This window comes from Rhamphochromis longiceps, linkage group LG3 (genome assembly GCF_057381845.1).
Source record: "Rhamphochromis longiceps isolate RC_006_pf linkage group LG3, R_longiceps_female_GT1.1, whole genome shotgun sequence".
Classification (NCBI taxonomy): domain Eukaryota; kingdom Metazoa; phylum Chordata; class Actinopteri; order Cichliformes; family Cichlidae; genus Rhamphochromis; species Rhamphochromis longiceps.
Genome location: NC_140559.1, coordinates 54788937 through 54806533, shown reverse-complemented (window position 1 = coordinate 54806533; position 17597 = coordinate 54788937). Strand labels below are relative to the sequence as shown.

At 44.3% G+C, this 17597-nt stretch overlaps 2 protein-coding genes across 3 annotated transcripts in view; one reads left to right on the top strand and one right to left on the bottom strand.

The window, feature by feature from the left end:
• The window catches only part of LOC146675311 (zinc finger MYM-type protein 1-like), a 75261-nt gene extending 70282 nt beyond the window's left edge, over window positions 1–4979 (bottom strand). The window contains exon 1 of the mRNA XM_085400403.1: window positions 4721–4979. The gene's annotated coding sequence lies outside the window, so the exon portion shown is untranslated. The remainder of the gene's footprint in view (window positions 1–4720) is intronic.
• On the top strand, window positions 685–14230 carry wrap53 (WD repeat containing, antisense to TP53). 2 transcript variants are annotated; one of them, XM_085400405.1, is made up of 11 exons: window positions 685–899; window positions 1350–1795; window positions 1900–2056; window positions 3991–4086; window positions 5865–5973; window positions 6613–6701; window positions 8339–8562; window positions 11102–11313; window positions 12526–12629; window positions 12767–12910; window positions 13698–14230. In XM_085400405.1, the coding sequence occupies exons 2-11, from the start codon at window positions 1528–1530 to the stop codon at window positions 13921–13923; spliced, it is 1629 nt and encodes a 542-aa protein (XP_085256531.1). In that variant the 5' UTR covers window positions 685–899; window positions 1350–1527; the 3' UTR covers window positions 13924–14230. The 2 variants fall into 2 exon arrangements, with proteins under 2 accessions (XP_085256531.1, XP_085256530.1); XM_085400404.1 differs by having other exon boundaries at window positions 1894–2056.
• The last annotated feature ends 3367 nt before the right edge of the window (window positions 14231–17597 follow it).

The window sequence follows — 17597 nt, the reverse complement described above, 5'->3', positions numbered from 1 at the left end:
TGATGTTTATTGAATACCGTCAGTTTAGACTTGTTAAAAGTTTCTGATCAACTGTGGGTGTGGTGTGCAGTTTTCTTCTATAGGTAAGTGAAGTAGCCACAGTTGGCATTGGTATGTCATAACTGTTGAATTGATATTGAATTATTACTTTAAATGTTATCACATTTTTTAAAAAGCTTATACTGTGATGGATGAATCATCAGTCTATTTTACTGCACTAAAAAAGCTTTTATGATCAGAGAAACCACAGTATTGTGTCTAAAGACCCTGGTTGATGAGCAGCTTGACCCGCCTGCTTCAGGATAGAAGCTATAGATGGAAAGATTACCTGGTTCAGTTTTGCTGGTTACTGTAACACCAACTGTAATGATGGACTCATGGTTATACCCCAGTCAGCCCATCTCCTTCACTTAATATGTCGTTGAATGTTGTTAAAATAACAGCATACATGTAATGAAAATGTTTTGGAAAAGAACAACTGAAAAGAAGTGTAAATAGTTTGGCTTTTGTTTGAAGAACAAAATAAATACTAAATAAATAGCATTTAGCTGTGACCGACTCTGTGTGTGTTCTTTGGTTATCTATGAAGTTTGAGTAAAAAACCAAGAAGACATCTTGTTATGAATCACGCTTATCCGCACATAATAGAATCAGCACTCACTGAGCGCGTCTCGTCCAATGAACTCTCGCGATAGTTTGAAGCACATGGCCGCCCGCAGTGTTTACAACTTCTCCTAATGAGATGGTGAAGGGAAACAAAGTCCCGAAGCAGAAAGACGGCGATTAGTTTTGTGTGTTCGGTCTTTTTCTCCGGCTTTTGGTGAAACTCTTGATTCTGCGGGTTTTGCTTTTCGGCCAAACCGCGAACACAACTAAAGGCCAGGCAAGCCACAACACAGGTATATAGCATCAGATTGCTAACGTAGGCTAATGCTAACTTGGGCTAAAGTGTGTGCTCCGATGTGAAGGGACGCTCAATAAGAAGCTAAAGCAAATGTCGCTAATTGATTTATTTACCAGAATCATCCATTATGTATAATAGCAACCGGGCGTGCGTGGACATGTAGAAAGAATGTAATATGTATCGCTCAAGCTTTAACTTGACCAAATAGACGCGTATGCTAGTTTGGTGAGGCAGCTGGCAGTCACGACTAGCCACAGGTGTGTGCTGTGAGGCAGTGACGTGCTCCCCTCACAGCAGCTGCACGTTCACTTTATCTTCAGTCTGACTTAACGGTTTTTTTCCTGGTTTTCGTGAACGTGCTATCATGGTCTTCCGTTGTTTTGACGAGCTCATTGTTGGTCTCGCTTTTCTCGTCTTCATGTTTTCTCGACTCAATGTTTCCTAGGCTGGTGGGTGCTGTGATGTCCTCGTACCCCAACAGACTCAAACATCCACACTGCAGGAGGAAGCACTACCCCAGTAGCACCTACCTCACCCACGTCTGACAGCGACCGCTGGACACCGGGCGCTTGAAAGCTGGGTGGAGGGCTTCACGGGAGAGAGAGAGAGGGAGGTAAACAAAGATGTCAGACTCTGTGGGAGGTGGTGAAAGTGGAGGTGGTGCAGGGCAGGACTCCGAAGCAGATAATGAGCCCCCTCAACAGCCTCCACCTTTACTGCCTGGAGGTGCAGGGGAGATCTCAGAGGAAGGGGCTTCGCCATCTGCCAAGAGGCTGAGGATGAGTGAGGAGGGCGTGGGGCAGGATCAGGTTGTGGAGCCTGGTCAGAGGCATGAAGAAACACCAACACAGCCTAGCTCGCTGCAGGGAATGCCAGCCCAAACAGCAGAAGGTACAGGACTGTGTCTGTTTTAATTCATGATTATATGCATATATTAATATAAATTAAGATTACAGATGACCTGTGTTTAATCTGGCTTCTGCTGTCAGGAACAGGAGACCTGCTGCAGTGTGAGGAGGGAGGTCATAGTGGGAAAGAGGTAGTAGTCATCGGGGAAGAAGAAGAATACCATCAAAATGGAGAAGAAGGGCCAAAACCAGAGGAGGAACACAACGGTGATGGATCTGCAGAGAGCCCCGGTGACGGACAACAGTACGTGGAAGAAAAAAGGTTTATTTGTAGATTTAAACGTAGAGTAAGTTTGCAATATTTAGGCAGAGTTGAGATACAAGATGCGCATTCATAAAAAGGCAGAAACTGCTAGAAGAGATTGTAGCAGATGAACACAGAAGATATCATCTGAAAAATATTTTTAAAAGTATGAAGTTTACTTTTTAATTTTTCTTACACCCTTTTTTTATGTTACAATTTGCATAGCTGGTAAATTTGTCTTTTTCAGGTAAAAACAAAAGGAAGCCAGTGCAGAAGTTAATGGGCGCAGTTGGTTATTTTGGACTGCATTGAATTGAGAGAGAGAAAAGGTCTTATGGTTTAGAGTTGCATGCTCATTGGCTAATGAGTCTGTGAAGGTTCTCAGTCATCCAGGTCATCGTAGTCTAATCATTTTCACACCTTGGCTCATGTCATTAGGTAGAGGATCAATAGGGGGTCCTTTTGTCCCTCTCGGGGGGACACTCCCACAGGGCTTAAATCTGGGACTCTCCACCATTTGACCCTAGAACTGAAGAAGCTTCTTGGATGAGAGGTGAAACGTCTTCAAGCAACTTAAAGAAGTCCAGACGCTTTTCTTTCTAAGCTCCTTAGACTATTGGCTAATGACTTTTCAATCAAAAGAATCAACCAGTGAGTGTGCAGTTTCAAGGTCTAGGAACAATCTCATCTGGCCTGTTGCACCCAAGATGGCGACAGTGGAAACGCTCATCTCGTGGCTTTAGTGCAGGACTTCAAAAACCAGCAGGTAGCTTCACAGTAGCTATCCTTGTGAACAACAGGTGGGCGGGGCTTCTGTACTCACAGCCAGAGCTGCGCCCCTGAAATGACCATAACAGTGGTATTCCCTGTCATACAAGTCGCAAGAGTAGAAGAACCTGTCTGAAACGGAGCATTTAGAGCGGTTTTTGTTTAACACTGGGTCTTTACTTCATACTGTGATACATGAAATCTCCGACTATGTGTTTGTTTGTCCCCCAACTCCTCCTACTTGACCCGGCGCTGAGCAACCAAATGTACATCTTGGGCCTCTGAAGGTTCTTATCTGTATTGGACATTGTAACAACATCATGTTGCCTAGCAACTACCTTAAAATTATCTGCCAAGTAACCAAAATCCTTTGCATAAAACATCAAACACGAATTTAAGGTGACAGGCCGTATAGCATGTGTCAGGTATGGTCCTCCCATACTCCAGAGGCATGCATGTGGGGTTAATCAGTGATTCTGTGCATGAAGAGTTACAGTCTCTCTGTGGTGGATGCACAACCTGTCTAGGCTGTAACCTCTAGACCTATGTGAGTCCACGATAGGCTCCAGCCACCAACTATGTAAGCAGTGCAGAACTTGGCTGAGTGGGTGGAGACTGTGAACAGATGAAATAATTAACAGTCCAATCAATGCAGTCAACATGTGTTTGAAGCTTAAAGTTTATCAGTGACAGTGAGAGTGTCGTGTTTAGTAATGTGTTGTTAGATGTTGAGAAGTGCTTTTTTAATTGACACTCGTGTTTAAGTGGGGCAGCTAAAAGCACCAGAGCATTAACTGATTCATCATTTTGAGGCTGTCAGACATCATTATGCTAAAATTTGGAGAAAATGACCCAGGATGAAAAATAATGTAGTCAACTAATAGAAATCTAATTAACAATCAGCTGTAGTGTCACTGTGTGTAAATGAAGCAGCTTATTACTTGGAAGTTTCCACTGTGTTTTATACACAGAGCGTGTTTGACTGAGGCTAGGGACTTCATTGGATGATGTGTGCCTAAAATAGCAATGAGCTTTAAAATTGTCTTCAATTATAAACCTTTAAGTGCTCATCTCCTAATAAATGTGAGCTCTAGCTTTTAGTGGAGTGCGTGAGCTTGTTGCGAGCGCCTCTCTGACCAAGGACGTCCTTGTCTCTCTGTCTCCAGGCTCAGCTTAGATTTTACCCAGAACCCTCAAATGCTGACTGGTTCCTGGACAGAGTACTCCAACCTGCCGGAGAACTACCTGAAAGGCTGCAAATGGTAAATTCTTTTTTTATATATGAAGAAAACATTGCGAGGGGCGTATTCATGGTTATTACATACTGGGCTTAGACACAAAAACAAGGCGACGTAAGGCTTTGAAATGGATACTGTGTGCATCTGCAGGGGGGCTGAGAGGTAGGTAGCACTGGGGTGCCGCTATATTTGAGTTTTGCCACTGGACTTGGAGTTCTCGGAAAGGCATCAGATCAACATGTGAGGTTCCATCATTGTTTGCATGAGCACAATAGATGCTGCTACAACCACACTGCCCAGTAATGTCACGCCTGAACTCACTGGTTGCTTCCAATGGGCAGAGTACTAGTATGTAGTCTGGGCAGAACAGTATGCAGGCTGACACTGTGAGCCTGAGCTTTGATCAAATAAGACAGCTAGGTGCAATATTATTTAGGATTTTATAGGATTTTAAAATCAATGTGATATTTAATTGGAGGCCAGAGAGAATTAGGGTAATAGACTCAAACCTACCAGTACCAGTTATAACTAGGGATGGGTATCGTTTAGGTTTTATCCGATACCGGTGCCAAATCGGTACTTTTGAAACGGTGCCGGTGCTTAAACGGTGCTCGAACCGGTGCTTAAAGAATGGAGAACACAAACTTTGTCCAAAAACCTCTCATGTTCAGCTGTTTTGTTTTGTTTTTGTAAAAAGATAACAATGTTAGCCTTTTCTGCAGCTATGGGGCATATATGGTATCACTCTTGGCTGGAAGCAGTGCTTAATCAATGGAAAAAAAACACAAACTTTGTCCAAAAACCTCTCATGTTCAGCTGTTTCCCACTTTTTCTTTGGTCATTTTAGCCCTTTTGGCCAGGGTGAAGGGAGTATCTGCCATCAAACAAGAGGACAGCCGCATGTAGCTATGATGATGTTTGCTAGTTCACCTCACATGCATTAATGTCATAACGTGGTTAGCCTACTCAACGTAAATTACACACGAACAACATGAAGCTACTCACGCAGAGAAGAACGGCTGCTGCTGCATCATCATCATCCGTCATCATTTCTGCTACACTGGCAGGGCTAGGGGCCAGGACTCTATTCTTCGGGTTTTTGGGGGATGTTGCTCCGGGTCCGATAACTGGCAACCCACCCAACGTGCACAGTGTGAGGTCTCGCAGCAAGCTATCAAATACGGCGCATTTCTCGGCTTTTAAAAAAAACGCTATGCGTCGCCAGGTGTTTCATCGGATTCGAGGTGTTACCTCCTTTGACAGTATCACAGTATCAGCTTAAAGCACTTGTTGCTGCTGAGTTTGCATATTTTGCTGTGAAGTACAACCAGACTTTTGACCGCTTCGCCTTGGACATTTTTAATCTGTAGCTCTGCTCTAACTGAACGTACGTACCTGGCCCCGCCTACTATCCTGGGAAACGTAAAATGATTGGCTAGAAGTGTATCACAGCTCAGGAAAAAAAAGCACCGAAATAAAGCACCGAAATGTGCGCTGCTTTTCGGTCTGGTTACTACCGTTTATGTCAGAACCGGTGCCATCATGGCACCGGACACCGGTACCCATCCCTAGTTATAACACTTCTGCTTTACCTTTCTGACCCAGAAAAGGTCAGTTTTCTTTAATTAATGCTATAAATACAGTTGTCTGTGTACGAGCTGCTTACATGCTATAGTGCAGCTGCATATATGTTAGTATTATATGTGTGTTTTGTGTTACTTTAACATGCACACAAACCCAGCCCGAGTACTTGTTGTTCTAGTCTTTAATGATCTGTCATCCCTCCTCTTCCTCTTACCTAGGGCTCCTGATGGTTCTTGTATCCTGACAAACAGTGCAGACAATGTCCTCCGAGTGTACAACATCCCTCCAGAGATTTACAGCTACAACTGGGACTTGCTTCCTGAAATGGTGAGTACACAAATAGCTTGCCATCGGGGGCCGGACAGGCGACGGGAAATGAGAAAGCAACAAACAAATGTTAGAGCAAATATTCATTATTTTATGGATTTAAATTCAGTTGAAAGATGAACGTAGCTATAAAGACTCCTTCATTTGTAAAGGTCAGCAGTCTCAGTCTAATCTGGAGCTTCCCTGTTTATGAAGGTTATTACTAAACGTCAGTTTTGCTTTTTGTTGCAATAAACAAAAATCCTTTGAGACGTCTGCCTGATAAAACGCGTTAGTGAAGATTAATCTGTGGGAATAAAATGGACTTTGTGTTTTGGTCGGGGCGAAATGTCAAGTAGTGAGCCGATCTTTTAATTGTATTACAAGCTGGTTTGATTGGGATCACTGAACAAAAATAATTGAAATATAATCCATTTTCTCTAGTTGAAATCTCGCAGCCTTTGTAATGAGAGGAGAAGATTGACTGTTGATTGCTCTGTTTCTCGCATGCTTCCACTGGCTTTTGAAATTGAATTTTTCTGGGTAGCCACTTATTTAGTGTCAGCCTCAGAGCTGATGCCTTTGGCCTACATTTCTTAATGCAGGAGGTCTCAGTCCCTCTGTTACTGACTGTCTGTCTTTTCTTTTATTCTCTGCTAGAGTCCAGTGCTGCGGATGGCAGAAGGAGACACCATCTATGACTACTGCTGGTACCCCAAGATGAACTCTTTGGAGCCGGACACGTGCTTGTGAGCTGAACCTGGTCTTTTTCAAACTATTCCCTAAGCCTCTCGCTTCAAGTCCACCTTGGAGACGGTGAAATGTGTATACACTGAAAAAAGCACCGGGTTGTGTTTTGTGTCAGTTTCTAATCTCGGGTGGTTGGATCGGGTTCCCGGTGAATTTGTCGGCTTTTCTTTGTGCTGCAGTGTGTCTAATAGACTGTCTGAATGCAGAAGATTTTGTTGTAGTCTTGTGTCTCATTCTTTGATCCCAGAGGTATGTTCAGCGGTTGTGGAAGCTGGCTGCCTGCAAGGAGGGAAGCTGTAAAAGCTTTCTGATGTCTCTCATTACGAGTGAAGAGTTGGCCTGCGTCTCGTCCGCCTCGTCGCAATCCGCTCGCCTGTTTGAGGCCCACAGTGCGATTCAGCCCGCTAACAGCACTCCTGAGTCCAGACAACACCTAAAGGGCCTCGTGAATCCCTGACTCGAGGCTTTGCTTCTCATCTCCTTCTCCTTTTTTTGTGTTTAGAAGGGTGCACTCTAGCAAGTATGTGGCAATTATGACATCACTGAGTGTTGGTGTGTGTGTGCTGTGAAGGAAAGTTAGCATCAGCAGCATCCAGCCGTCGCTGTGAAGGCTGCTTATCGTCTGCGGTGAGAGAAGTAAGGCTGAGCTAATGAGCCGAGGTCAGGTTGCCAGCAGTTTTCGTGGTGTGTTACCCTTCAGCCCCAACTCCCCCAACTCCCATCATCCTTCAGTCAGACCCTCGCGCAGTTGAGTGGATCAAGGCCCAGAACTGGCACCGACATCCTCACATCGTACAGCTTTCACCATGTTAGTGGGTGAGGGTCTGGAGCTGGACAAACCAAAATCATCAACAAAAGTCTCGCGGGCAGGGAAGCGCTCGAGTCGTGTCTATAATCCAAATGCTGATGGAAACTGACAGCAAACACTCGTGATTGTCTTCAGATCGCTGCCATCTATCAAACAGGAGCTCCTGCAGGGCGCAGTCAGGTGGTCGGACAGAGTACACCGACTGACTGTAGCAGTCAGATAAAAGATTGCGGTTGTGACGATTAAAAGAAAACATCTAGCAAAGCAGGAGAGCCATGTCTCCTGCTTACCCTTTCTCTCCCTCTTTTCACATCGCTGTTTTGTTTCTCCCTCTGCGCTCCTTGAACTATCTGCCTGCCAAAAGCCGTGTGTTGTTGATGCCCCTCCTGTAGAGAGGGAATAAGGGCCCCTGTTATGGCTCGGTTAAGTTGCGCTGAGTTCTAGGCATGGCTCCAAGCTAGCAGCAGTCTAGCATTATAATTGGGCATTTCCCTGCTCTGGAATAAAGCCGCGGCTCACAGGGGCCATAACAGAACACGGCAGCAGCGGCGGGGGCTCATTTCCTTTGTCTAATTGAGCGGCAGTGATGTTTCAGCGTTTGTTCAGTGCTCAATAATTAGAGTTAAAAAGGCATGGCTCAGTCTTTGGCCCTGATGCGGATCAATAAGAATGTGCTGCGGCCTTGTCTTCATAATGAGGCGAAGCATGTAGCTGTATGTTTGTTTTGCAGCACATGTTAGTTGTTCCCTCCGTTAGCTCAGTTTGTTCATCTCATTCATTTCTAAATCATTCATTCATATTTATTTATTTCGACCTCCTCTTCTTCAGTCTAGCCAGCAGTAGCCGTGACAACCCCGTCCATGTGTGGGATGCATTTTACGGGGAGGTGCGAGCCAGCTTCCGACCCTACAATCACCTGGACGAGCTGACGGCAGCTCACTCGCTGTGCTTCTCTCCAGATGGCGCGCAGCTCTACTGCGGGTTTGACAAAATGGTCAGGGTCTTCCACACCGAGCGCCCGGGCAGAGACTGTGAGGAGCGACCCACAATAGGTCAGTCGTCAACGTCTCATCGGCTTTCACCTTGAAGCTTGTCGATGAGCTTTCCTCAATCGGGTGACGTAAAACCCATTTAACATCTTTTCGTTTCATTTCATCAGGCCAAACACAAATATGTGTATCACCTCTTTCTTCGCGCTTTCAGCTGCTACATTTCAACCACAAATTGAGTTTGTCTTTTTTTCATTAAAATATTAGAAGCTGGCCTCCTGCTCACAGCCGGTGTGATTGTGTTTATTGCTTTCTTCCTGTGTGAGGTTTTACAGCAGTTAACGACTGTACTGAAAACAAGGATATTAAATTGGAGTTCCCTCAGGGATACTGTTACCACATTTGAGAAACACTGCTTTAAGGTTACACCCTTGTGCTATAAACACATTGTTCCTTCACAGCGGTGAAGTCCTGCTGTCAGAGTGACTGAAGAAGTGTCAGTTTGCAGTGAGACACTGACTTTCTGATGATACTGTTACCAGCAGCGTCATTTTTAACGCATTCTGTGTTGGATGTTTTGCTGATTGTGAGCAAACTTCAACGACACTCAAAAATGCAGCTATAAATAAATAGTGTTCACAAGAAATGTCGTGATGCATGCTCGATCGTCCAGGTAAGTAAATCCTAAAAGGTTCTGTTCATCTCGATGAAGCGTTTTCAGTGGAAGAGGTTTGTTCACTCATCCAAATGACTGCTTCGGTCTCAGCTGACTGCAGGTTTCTCCTAGTATTTGCATAATAACTGAAACTAGCACCAGTGGCAAACCATGGACAGTCAGTCTAAATCATTAAGTTGCATATTGTCATCACCAATGATCCATGACCACTGGTCATTGATGCAATGGCTGCAATCACAGCATTGTAAGATGGTGACAGATGTACCCTTAGGCCCCTCCTCGATTCAGAGATGGTCTTTCCCTTTTCATGTAAATGGTCTCCTTGACTCTGCGCTCAAACCAGCGTTCCTCCCTGTCCAGGATGTTACATCCTCATCATTCAAAGTGTCCGCTGGCCTGTAGGTGGAAATAGACTGTGGAGTTCTGGCCTGACGAGTTAGGACAACACAGAACACTACTTAGCCTAGGGTTGTTTTGTTTCCCAGATGTAGAAATCCTCCTGGCACTTAACAGCGTACACTACATTACTCTGTTTGTGTCGGGGGACCTGATCCTTGGGGTGACAAATTTTGGGTGCAGCGTGTTTTGGGGTTTGAAAGTGTTTAGCGAAAATGCGTCTCAACTGCTCCAATACTCCTGACACACATGGGATCACTACAGGTTATAGTTTAGGCAGCGGTTGTCCTTCTGTCCTGGATCGGCTGGAGCTTTCTTTAGGTGCCTTCCCAGCTTTGACAAAGGTCCAGCTGGGATAACCACATTTACTCAGGGCCTTCTTGATGTGCTGTTCTTCTGCCTCCCTGGCCGCTGTGTCTGTGGGGATGGTGTTCGCTCTGTGTTGTAGCGTCCTGATGACACCCAGTTTGTGCTCCAGTGGATGATGAGAGTCAAACCTTAGATACTGATCCGTATGTGTAGGTTTACGGTACACGTCAGCTTTTAGATGTCCCCCATTACTGATGGAAATCTCACAGTCTAAGACGGCTAACACTTTTTATATCCTCCCTGGTGAATTTGGTGTGTCGGTCCACAGAATTAATGTGATCCATGAATTGTGGTACGTCCTGAGATTTGATTTTTCCCTCAGGTGTCATCCACATACCTGAACCAATGGCTTGGTGGTGTCCCAGGGTAGGATAACAAAACCCTCTTTTCCACTTCTTCCATATACAAATTGGCCACAATGGGTGAAACTGGGGAACCCATGTTTCTGCCTGTAGTACTGACCCTCGTATGTGAAATATGTGGAATTAAGACACAGTTCACACACTTGGTCGGTTTATAAGGTTGGGGAAACGTGCAGTCAGCTGAGACTGAAGAAGCCGCTCGCATGAGTGACCAAACGCTTCGTCCAGATGAACAGAATCAACGTTTTGGGATTCACAAGAAATATTGTGAGAAATTGAAACCCTTAGACAGTAAACAGACGTGAGAGGGAGGATAATGTGAAGTCGGTTGTTTCTTGTTTTCAGTGAGTTGCTGTTTGACAGCTGGCTGTCACATCTCACAGGCTGAAGCCTCCTTGAACAAACTGACAAGGAGCGTTTTTATTATGTACTTCTGACAAAAACCAAGGAGAACACAATGTTTACTGTGATGCATTTCTTTCCTCCGTCTCACATTCATATGGCATCATTTCACTGGAAGCTCTTTTTTTTTTTTTAAATGTACTTGAACGACTTTTTCTAAATTGGCAGAGGCAGATCCAGCAAAGGCTTTAACTAACACACACCATCATCACCTTGAGATTGTAATCCGTTGGCTCACTGGTGTAATCACTGAGAAATCTGTTGCTTTTATGGACAGACTCCGGAATGTCTGAACTGCCAAAAAGTCAACTTTGAGTCGACGAGACTGCAAATTGTGTCCTGTGAACTATAAAGTGCTGAAAGCGCTGCCAAATGCTCTCTCTTGTCCTCACCGCAGTGAAAAAGCAAGGCCAGAGTGGCATCATCTCCTGCTTTGGCTTCAGCCCTTGCCAATCTGTTTACGCCTGTGGCTCTTACTCCCGCTGCGCTGGCCTCTACTCCTGCCAGGACGGCACCCTGCTGGCTCTGCTGCCGACCCGTCACCACGGAGGTCTCACCCATCTGCTCTTCTCCCCCGACGGCAACTACCTGTACACCGGCGGCCGCAAGGTAACGCACGAACAGACTCGCACACAGCTTCAAGCAGAGAGATACCCGAAGGTAACAATCGCTGCTGAACACACACAAACTATCAGTTGTGTTTGGGTGTTAAGCAGGTAACTGATGTTGCTTTGCACAATATAAATACACAAGTATGATGTAAAGCTTTACATGATACTCAGTCCTCTCAGCATGTGTCAGCAACTTAAAATGAAATATTTAAGCTAGCATCTAACATTATTCTCCTGCTGCAAACTGTATGCCAGCTAATTCAGCTACAGGTTCGCTCTAATCTGAAGAAATGATATCAAGGCAGTGTGTAAGGAAGATTAATGGTAGGTCCTAAATTTAATAGAGCTCCCATTGAAAGTAATAGCTATCAATCAAAAGTCTGATAGTTCTTGTTTTATTGTTTTATCTATGATTATTGTAAGTACTCTGTGTCCTCTGAAGAGATGTGTGTTTGAGTTTTCAACCCTCAGAACAGAAATTGGACAAAAAGTTTGGCTTTTTGAAGCTTTATCAAGTGGCAAAACCTGAGGCTGAAAAACTACAGATGTTGGTAAATGGTAGATGTTGGTAAATGGCATATTTGCTGCTTTCCCAGTGACTTGTGATTTGATCATGATCAACCTGAGCTTCTCCATCATTGATGATCTTTGGGTTTTTCAAACTTGGACATTAGTCAGTGCTGAAGTTGAGGAAGAGACTGCTTTATTCCTGGTTCTCACTTCTGCTAATTTCAGCTACTGAACTGCACTACTTAGCCAAGTTTGTGCCTTTGGGAACATTTTTAACCAAAGTTATCTGACGAGCATGTCCCGCCGCGAGGTGCAGACTGTTCAAGATGCTTATGGCTCATGTTCTAGTAGTGAAATCAAGAATTATCAGCTTGTTACAGTTATGCATGAAAGTGACTGCGTGTAGCACACAAAATCTATTGATGCAGCTTGCTAACCATGCTAGCTAGTTTAAGCTAACTTGGAAGTCTCTCTCGTGCTGACTTCTGGCTCTAAAGCATTAACGCTGGCAAAAACGTTAATATTAAAGCTTCAAACCCCAAAATGACCTTAGTGTGGCTATGTCCAAATTTTATATACAGGCTGTGAAGATAAATTCTGACTGCCTTTTGTTGTGTGGCAGTTGTTTGTGATGGATAAAGTTAGCATCCAGGCTTGGGAACGAATGATTTCATGGAAATTCTTTTGTGTGTGTGTGCAGGATCCAGAAATCCTGTGCTGGGACCTAAGAGAGCCGGGAAGAGTTGTGTTTTCTCTTAAAAGGAACGTGGCCACTAATCAGCGCATCTACTTTGACCTCGATCAGTAAGTAACAGGGAAACTGCATCAGTGATCCTGTTGTATATGAGTGTGATGTGATTCGTCTGGTTTTTCTGTGTTAAATAGCAGCAAGGATCGTCGTATTAGCCGATTCCCACTCGTGTTTGTTTGTGTGCGTTTAGATCTGGCAGGTACCTGCTGAGTGGAGACACGGAGGGAGTGGTGTCAGTATGGGACACCCACACAGCGCCTCCTGATGGTAATGAAGAACTACTGCAGCCTCAGCTTAGGTTCCAGGCGTACTGGGACTGCACCAACGGAGTCAGGTATGATTACTAATCTAATCCAGCTCACTGACAGATTAGATTCCAGTAATGAAAACATTTATAATATTAGACTGAAGGTGGATCTTTCTCAATAATTAACATGAGAGGAAAAGTGTTATTTTACAAAGGTGAAGCTAATCTTGATCAGCTGCATTGTTGTTCGGTAGAAACAAAACTGAATAAAAAGCAATTAACAAAGTTTCAGCTTTTTCTAATTCACTTATGTTACGCTGTTGTTCAGTTATGCTGCTGTTTTGCTGTGTCAGGCTGTTTGGGTCATGCAGTCATTTTTCACAAAATCATAGGAGGCAAAACAAATGATCCAAAACATTCAGTGACAGAGCAGCTTTGGCTTTAGTCAGGCATGTCACTGCTTTGTGAGAGCAGAGAGTGAAAACCAAACCACAGCTTCTCAATAATTCTGGATACTCTGGCACAAAAAACAGCTTTGATTGTGAATACGTGATTGCAGAGAATAAAGCCAATGATGTACTAAAAATGAAACGTTGACTTTTAATTAAACACAGATGGTGTAAATGTGCAGCAGTTATGTATAAAATGTTGCAAAGCCTGAGGTAATTCAGTTGTTTTCTGTGAAATGAATCGTGCATTTTCTTTTTTCAAGCGTGATGCTGCATGTGCAATAGCTGAAAGTCCAGTCATGTCACGCTAGCAGAAACAGTTTTTTTTCCACAGCTTATCACGCCATTATTTTCATTTGTCCCTTCCTGGATCTTCTCTCTGCCCCCCTCTGCTGCTCCGTCCTTCTCCTCTTCTTCTTCTACAGTATCCATCCCTTCATGCCGCTGCTGGCAACATCCAGCGGCCAGCGGCAGTTCCCGTGGCCCGGCGACAGCGAGGGTGACTCGGCCTCTGACACGGAGGGGAGCGGTGCTGTGATGTCACAGCAAGACACCCGGCAGGACAATGTCCTGACCCTGTGGTGGGCGGGACCGCTTAGCCCTGCCGCTGAAGGGAGCCAAGACCAGAGCACTACAGCAGCAGAGGCCTGAATATCTGTCACTGCACTCAGCTGATACAAATCGAGTTACACATGCCATGTGATGTTTGTGTGTAAAGCTGATTTTGGTTTGTACAAATAGAGCGTCAGCGGGCTGTTTGTTTGTAGTTTACTGCCAACTTCACCAGAACGTGGAAAAAAAAAGGTTAATGTCAAAGCCAAAAGTTAAGAGGTTCTTTAAAGCCTTAATGCTGAGATAAGAGGTGTGTTTTCTAAGGAGACGTTAGGACATTACAATCAAATATAACCAGCCTCTTCTTAAACATTTACCTTTATTTCATTTTAGTAGAGACTCTACTTCCTGAATAAGAATACATGTGGTGGAAGTGAAATCCTCTCACTGTGTCCGTGCGTGCGTGTCTGCTGATCGCGCCTCGGCTCTCGGCCGTGTCGGCGGGAGCGTTTGTTTACGTGTGCGTGTAGCTGCGATGCTTCCCCGGAGATCTTTCACTGCTATAGTTACAGTAAGTGCCATTTGTTCTCAAGTTTTCGCTTTTGTAAAGTGACGGGGATCTCCTGGTTTTAGCTTCTTTTTTAAAGTGCCAGACGCGACAGGTAGCGTTGCTCCGTGCATGCCCACAAATGTATATTTTTGTAAAGCCGTGATGACGATTCTCCTTTTTTTTGAATGTAACTTCAAAAACAATCTGTGAAAGTCTTGTAATTAGCAGCTGCTGCTTGAAATGTGCTCTTTCCTTTTTGTTTTCCTCCTACTGGTTGTGGTGCTTTTGTACCGTGCGAGTGGTGCTAGCAGCTCAGAAGACATTGTGTTTGATTAATTGCATTAATACTTGCAGCCGTTTGTCGAATGCTCGCGTTGTTACCGGGGTGCGCTTTCCTGTAGTGTCTTTGCAGGTTGGTGAGAAGCTCAGCGTGCTCCAACCAAAGCCTTGGATCTTTACACTGATTAAATCGATCACTTTTTAAAGCCTGTGTCGGTTGCTTGATTTATTCATTCATTCAGATATGTTGCCAAGCAATGGGAGCTATAATTTTGTAGCTATTATTTCTACACAAATTTGTACTCTGTTATGAATCGCGTTGTCCTTGAAGATAAGTCTGGAGATGGACGCCTCCGTGCACAACAGGGAGCTGTCTGCTGGTTTTATTCAAATGAATTAAAAGCACGTTTCCACAGATTCGCAGCCTCACTCATTTTTGCGTTTTCAGTGGAAGGCGGTTCAGAGTTGGATGCCCTGCAATAAATCCTCAATGAATGCAAGATGATGCCGCACTCGAGTCAAGAGGCAGCTCTTAAAAGCTAAAGGGACTGTTGGCTTTTGCTTATGAGATGGAAACTATTCATAGCTTTCACCTTTCACACACGCTTTCTGTGCGAGCACGTGCACGCACACTCGCACGCACCCGTGTATTTGATTGTCTGAAACCACAGGGGCACGGCGAGCGCTGAGCCAAGTTGGAGAGCTGCAGTGTTGTGTTGTGCGGGTTGCTTAGCGACCGTCTCCGCCTTGGGAGAGGAAAGTAGGCAGAAAGACGACAAGACGGAAAATTGGGGGCACATAAAAAAAAAAAGGTTTTAAATAAGAGAAATAAATAATCGAGTGGTGTAGCGATTGCTGCCTGTTTGTCTGCTCTGGACCCGTCCGTATCTCAGCCCCACCAGAGTGAAGAGTGAGTGGGGTGATGACTGACACGGAGGGAGCGTGGTGGGGTGGGGACACATTAAGCTTGGGGTCTGTGGGTCCTCCCTCTTGGAAATTTTGAGGGCTGGACACAATTTCCTGCACTCGGATGAATTTTTGTTCACCAATTTGTGTCATTTTTGCATCAGAGTTTAGAGGAAACATCTATAACATGAAAATCTGCCAGCAGGTAACTGTTTGACATATACACAGAACAATGTAGTTGTGCTTTCATATAAATATTCTCGACTTTTCTCATGTAACATGATCGCACGTGAACACACAGGCGTGATTTATTCTCCTATTTGCCAGATCAAGACACGAGAGTCATTGTTATCATTCTGTCGGATTTCAAACTAGTGTTGTTATATATGGGGACATAACCTGCCTATATACGCTTGCAAGAATTCTGATTTCTGTTCAGCTCTCTGCAACATTCACACGTCACCAATATGTGATTTTAGGTTTTTCTTTAGGAAACATACCTTAAAAGCCTTAATATCTTTCAGAGGGTGAGTAAAAACAAAGATTGGACACAGCAACTAGCCATAAAAGGCTCATGATATTGTCGTCACCATGAGTTCAAATCTCCGTGGCCTGAACCTCTGGGTCAGAGGTCAAGTATTTTAAGACTGTCCAATAAGCAGCAGTCCTCTGGGTGCACAGTCTCTGGAAATTCCAGAGGATATGGACCAAACCAAGCTTATTGGAATGCACCAATAACTCAAAGAACTATTTGTTATAACCAAGGTATGAATAAGAGCATCTCTGAGTGCAAATGTCAAGCCGTGAAGCCGATGGGGTACAGCAGCAGAGGACCACACTGGGTGCCACTCCCCTCAGCTGGAACAGGAAACAGGATGCAATTCACACATCTTCCAAACTGACATCAGGAGTCTTAATGTCTCCTGCAACACTCAGAGTTAGTGTAAACACCATGAAAGCATGCCTCTTATCCTGTTTTGCAGTAAAACGCCAGGCTGCTGCTGGTGGTGTAATCATATGGGGGATATTTACCTGGCACGTTTTGGGCCCTTTAGCACCCAGTGGGCATCATTTAAAGTTTAGAGTATTGTTGTTGATCATGGCCACGGTGTACCCGTCTTCTAATACCTGCTTCCAATAGGATAATGCATCATTTCACAAAGCTCAGATCATCTCAATCTGGTTTCTGGAACATCACAGGGAGTTCACTGCACTCAGACCGCCTCCACAGATCTCAGTTCAATAGAACTCCGTTGGGATGTGCTGAAATGGGAGAGTCGCATTATGCAGCTGACATTTTGTAATTTATATGAATATTTTATGCATTAAAAAGACCCTCTGCTGTCGAGACATTCCTTTCAGAGTAAAATCATTAAAGCAGTTCTTCCTAAATATGTCCTCTGCCTCTTTCATCATTTTATTGAGGGCGCGGAGAATGATTGCACGAGTTTAGATACTCCTGCACCCACCTTGAAATCTACACCTTTGGTGCACAGCATATAACTGGAGTTAGTGTGCAGTGTTAATGTAATGCAATGAAAAACACAGACCATACATATACCAAAGTGGACAGCAAAACCGTCCTGTGACCAGAACTTTTGCTAATTTCTGTGAGAGAGAGGATCCTGAGTCACGGCAGGATTCGCTCGCAGCAAACATGGTGGAAAACATCATCTTCAGGGGAAAACAAAGTCCTTTAAAACCTTTAAATCCTCCTGTTTGGGCAAACGTTATCAGATTTTATTAGTGATTTGAAGTATGCAGGGTTTTTTCTTTTGGCCATTCAAATTGCCGTTAATTAAGATAATACCTCACAATACCTGCCCATGAGTACTTCTACTAGATCTTTCTATAAGCGGTGCATGTCTGCATTATTCCTCTACTTTGAAAAGAACTGCCAGAGGAATTTTAAAAAATCTAATTGTGAGACTTAAGAAGGATGGAAAAGCATTAAGAGAGGTCAGTGCCCTGCTGGAAATCAGCAGAAACATTTGCAGTAGAAATCAGGAGCTACAGAACGAGCCACAGCACCACTAAT

Excerpts from the sequence above, each read along its gene's own strand:
- wrap53 (XM_085400404.1), top strand. The coding sequence starts at position 1,528 with ATGTCAGACTCTGTGGGAGGTGGTGAAAGTGGAGGTGGTGCAGGGCAG. Across the intron at positions 6,702-8,338 it reads TTGGAGCCGGACACGTGCTT|TCTAGCCAGCAGTAGCCGTG; the intron begins GTGAGCTGAACC and ends CCTCTTCTTCAG. Across the intron at positions 12,911-13,697 it reads GACTGCACCAACGGAGTCAG|TATCCATCCCTTCATGCCGC; the intron begins GTATGATTACTA and ends CTTCTTCTACAG.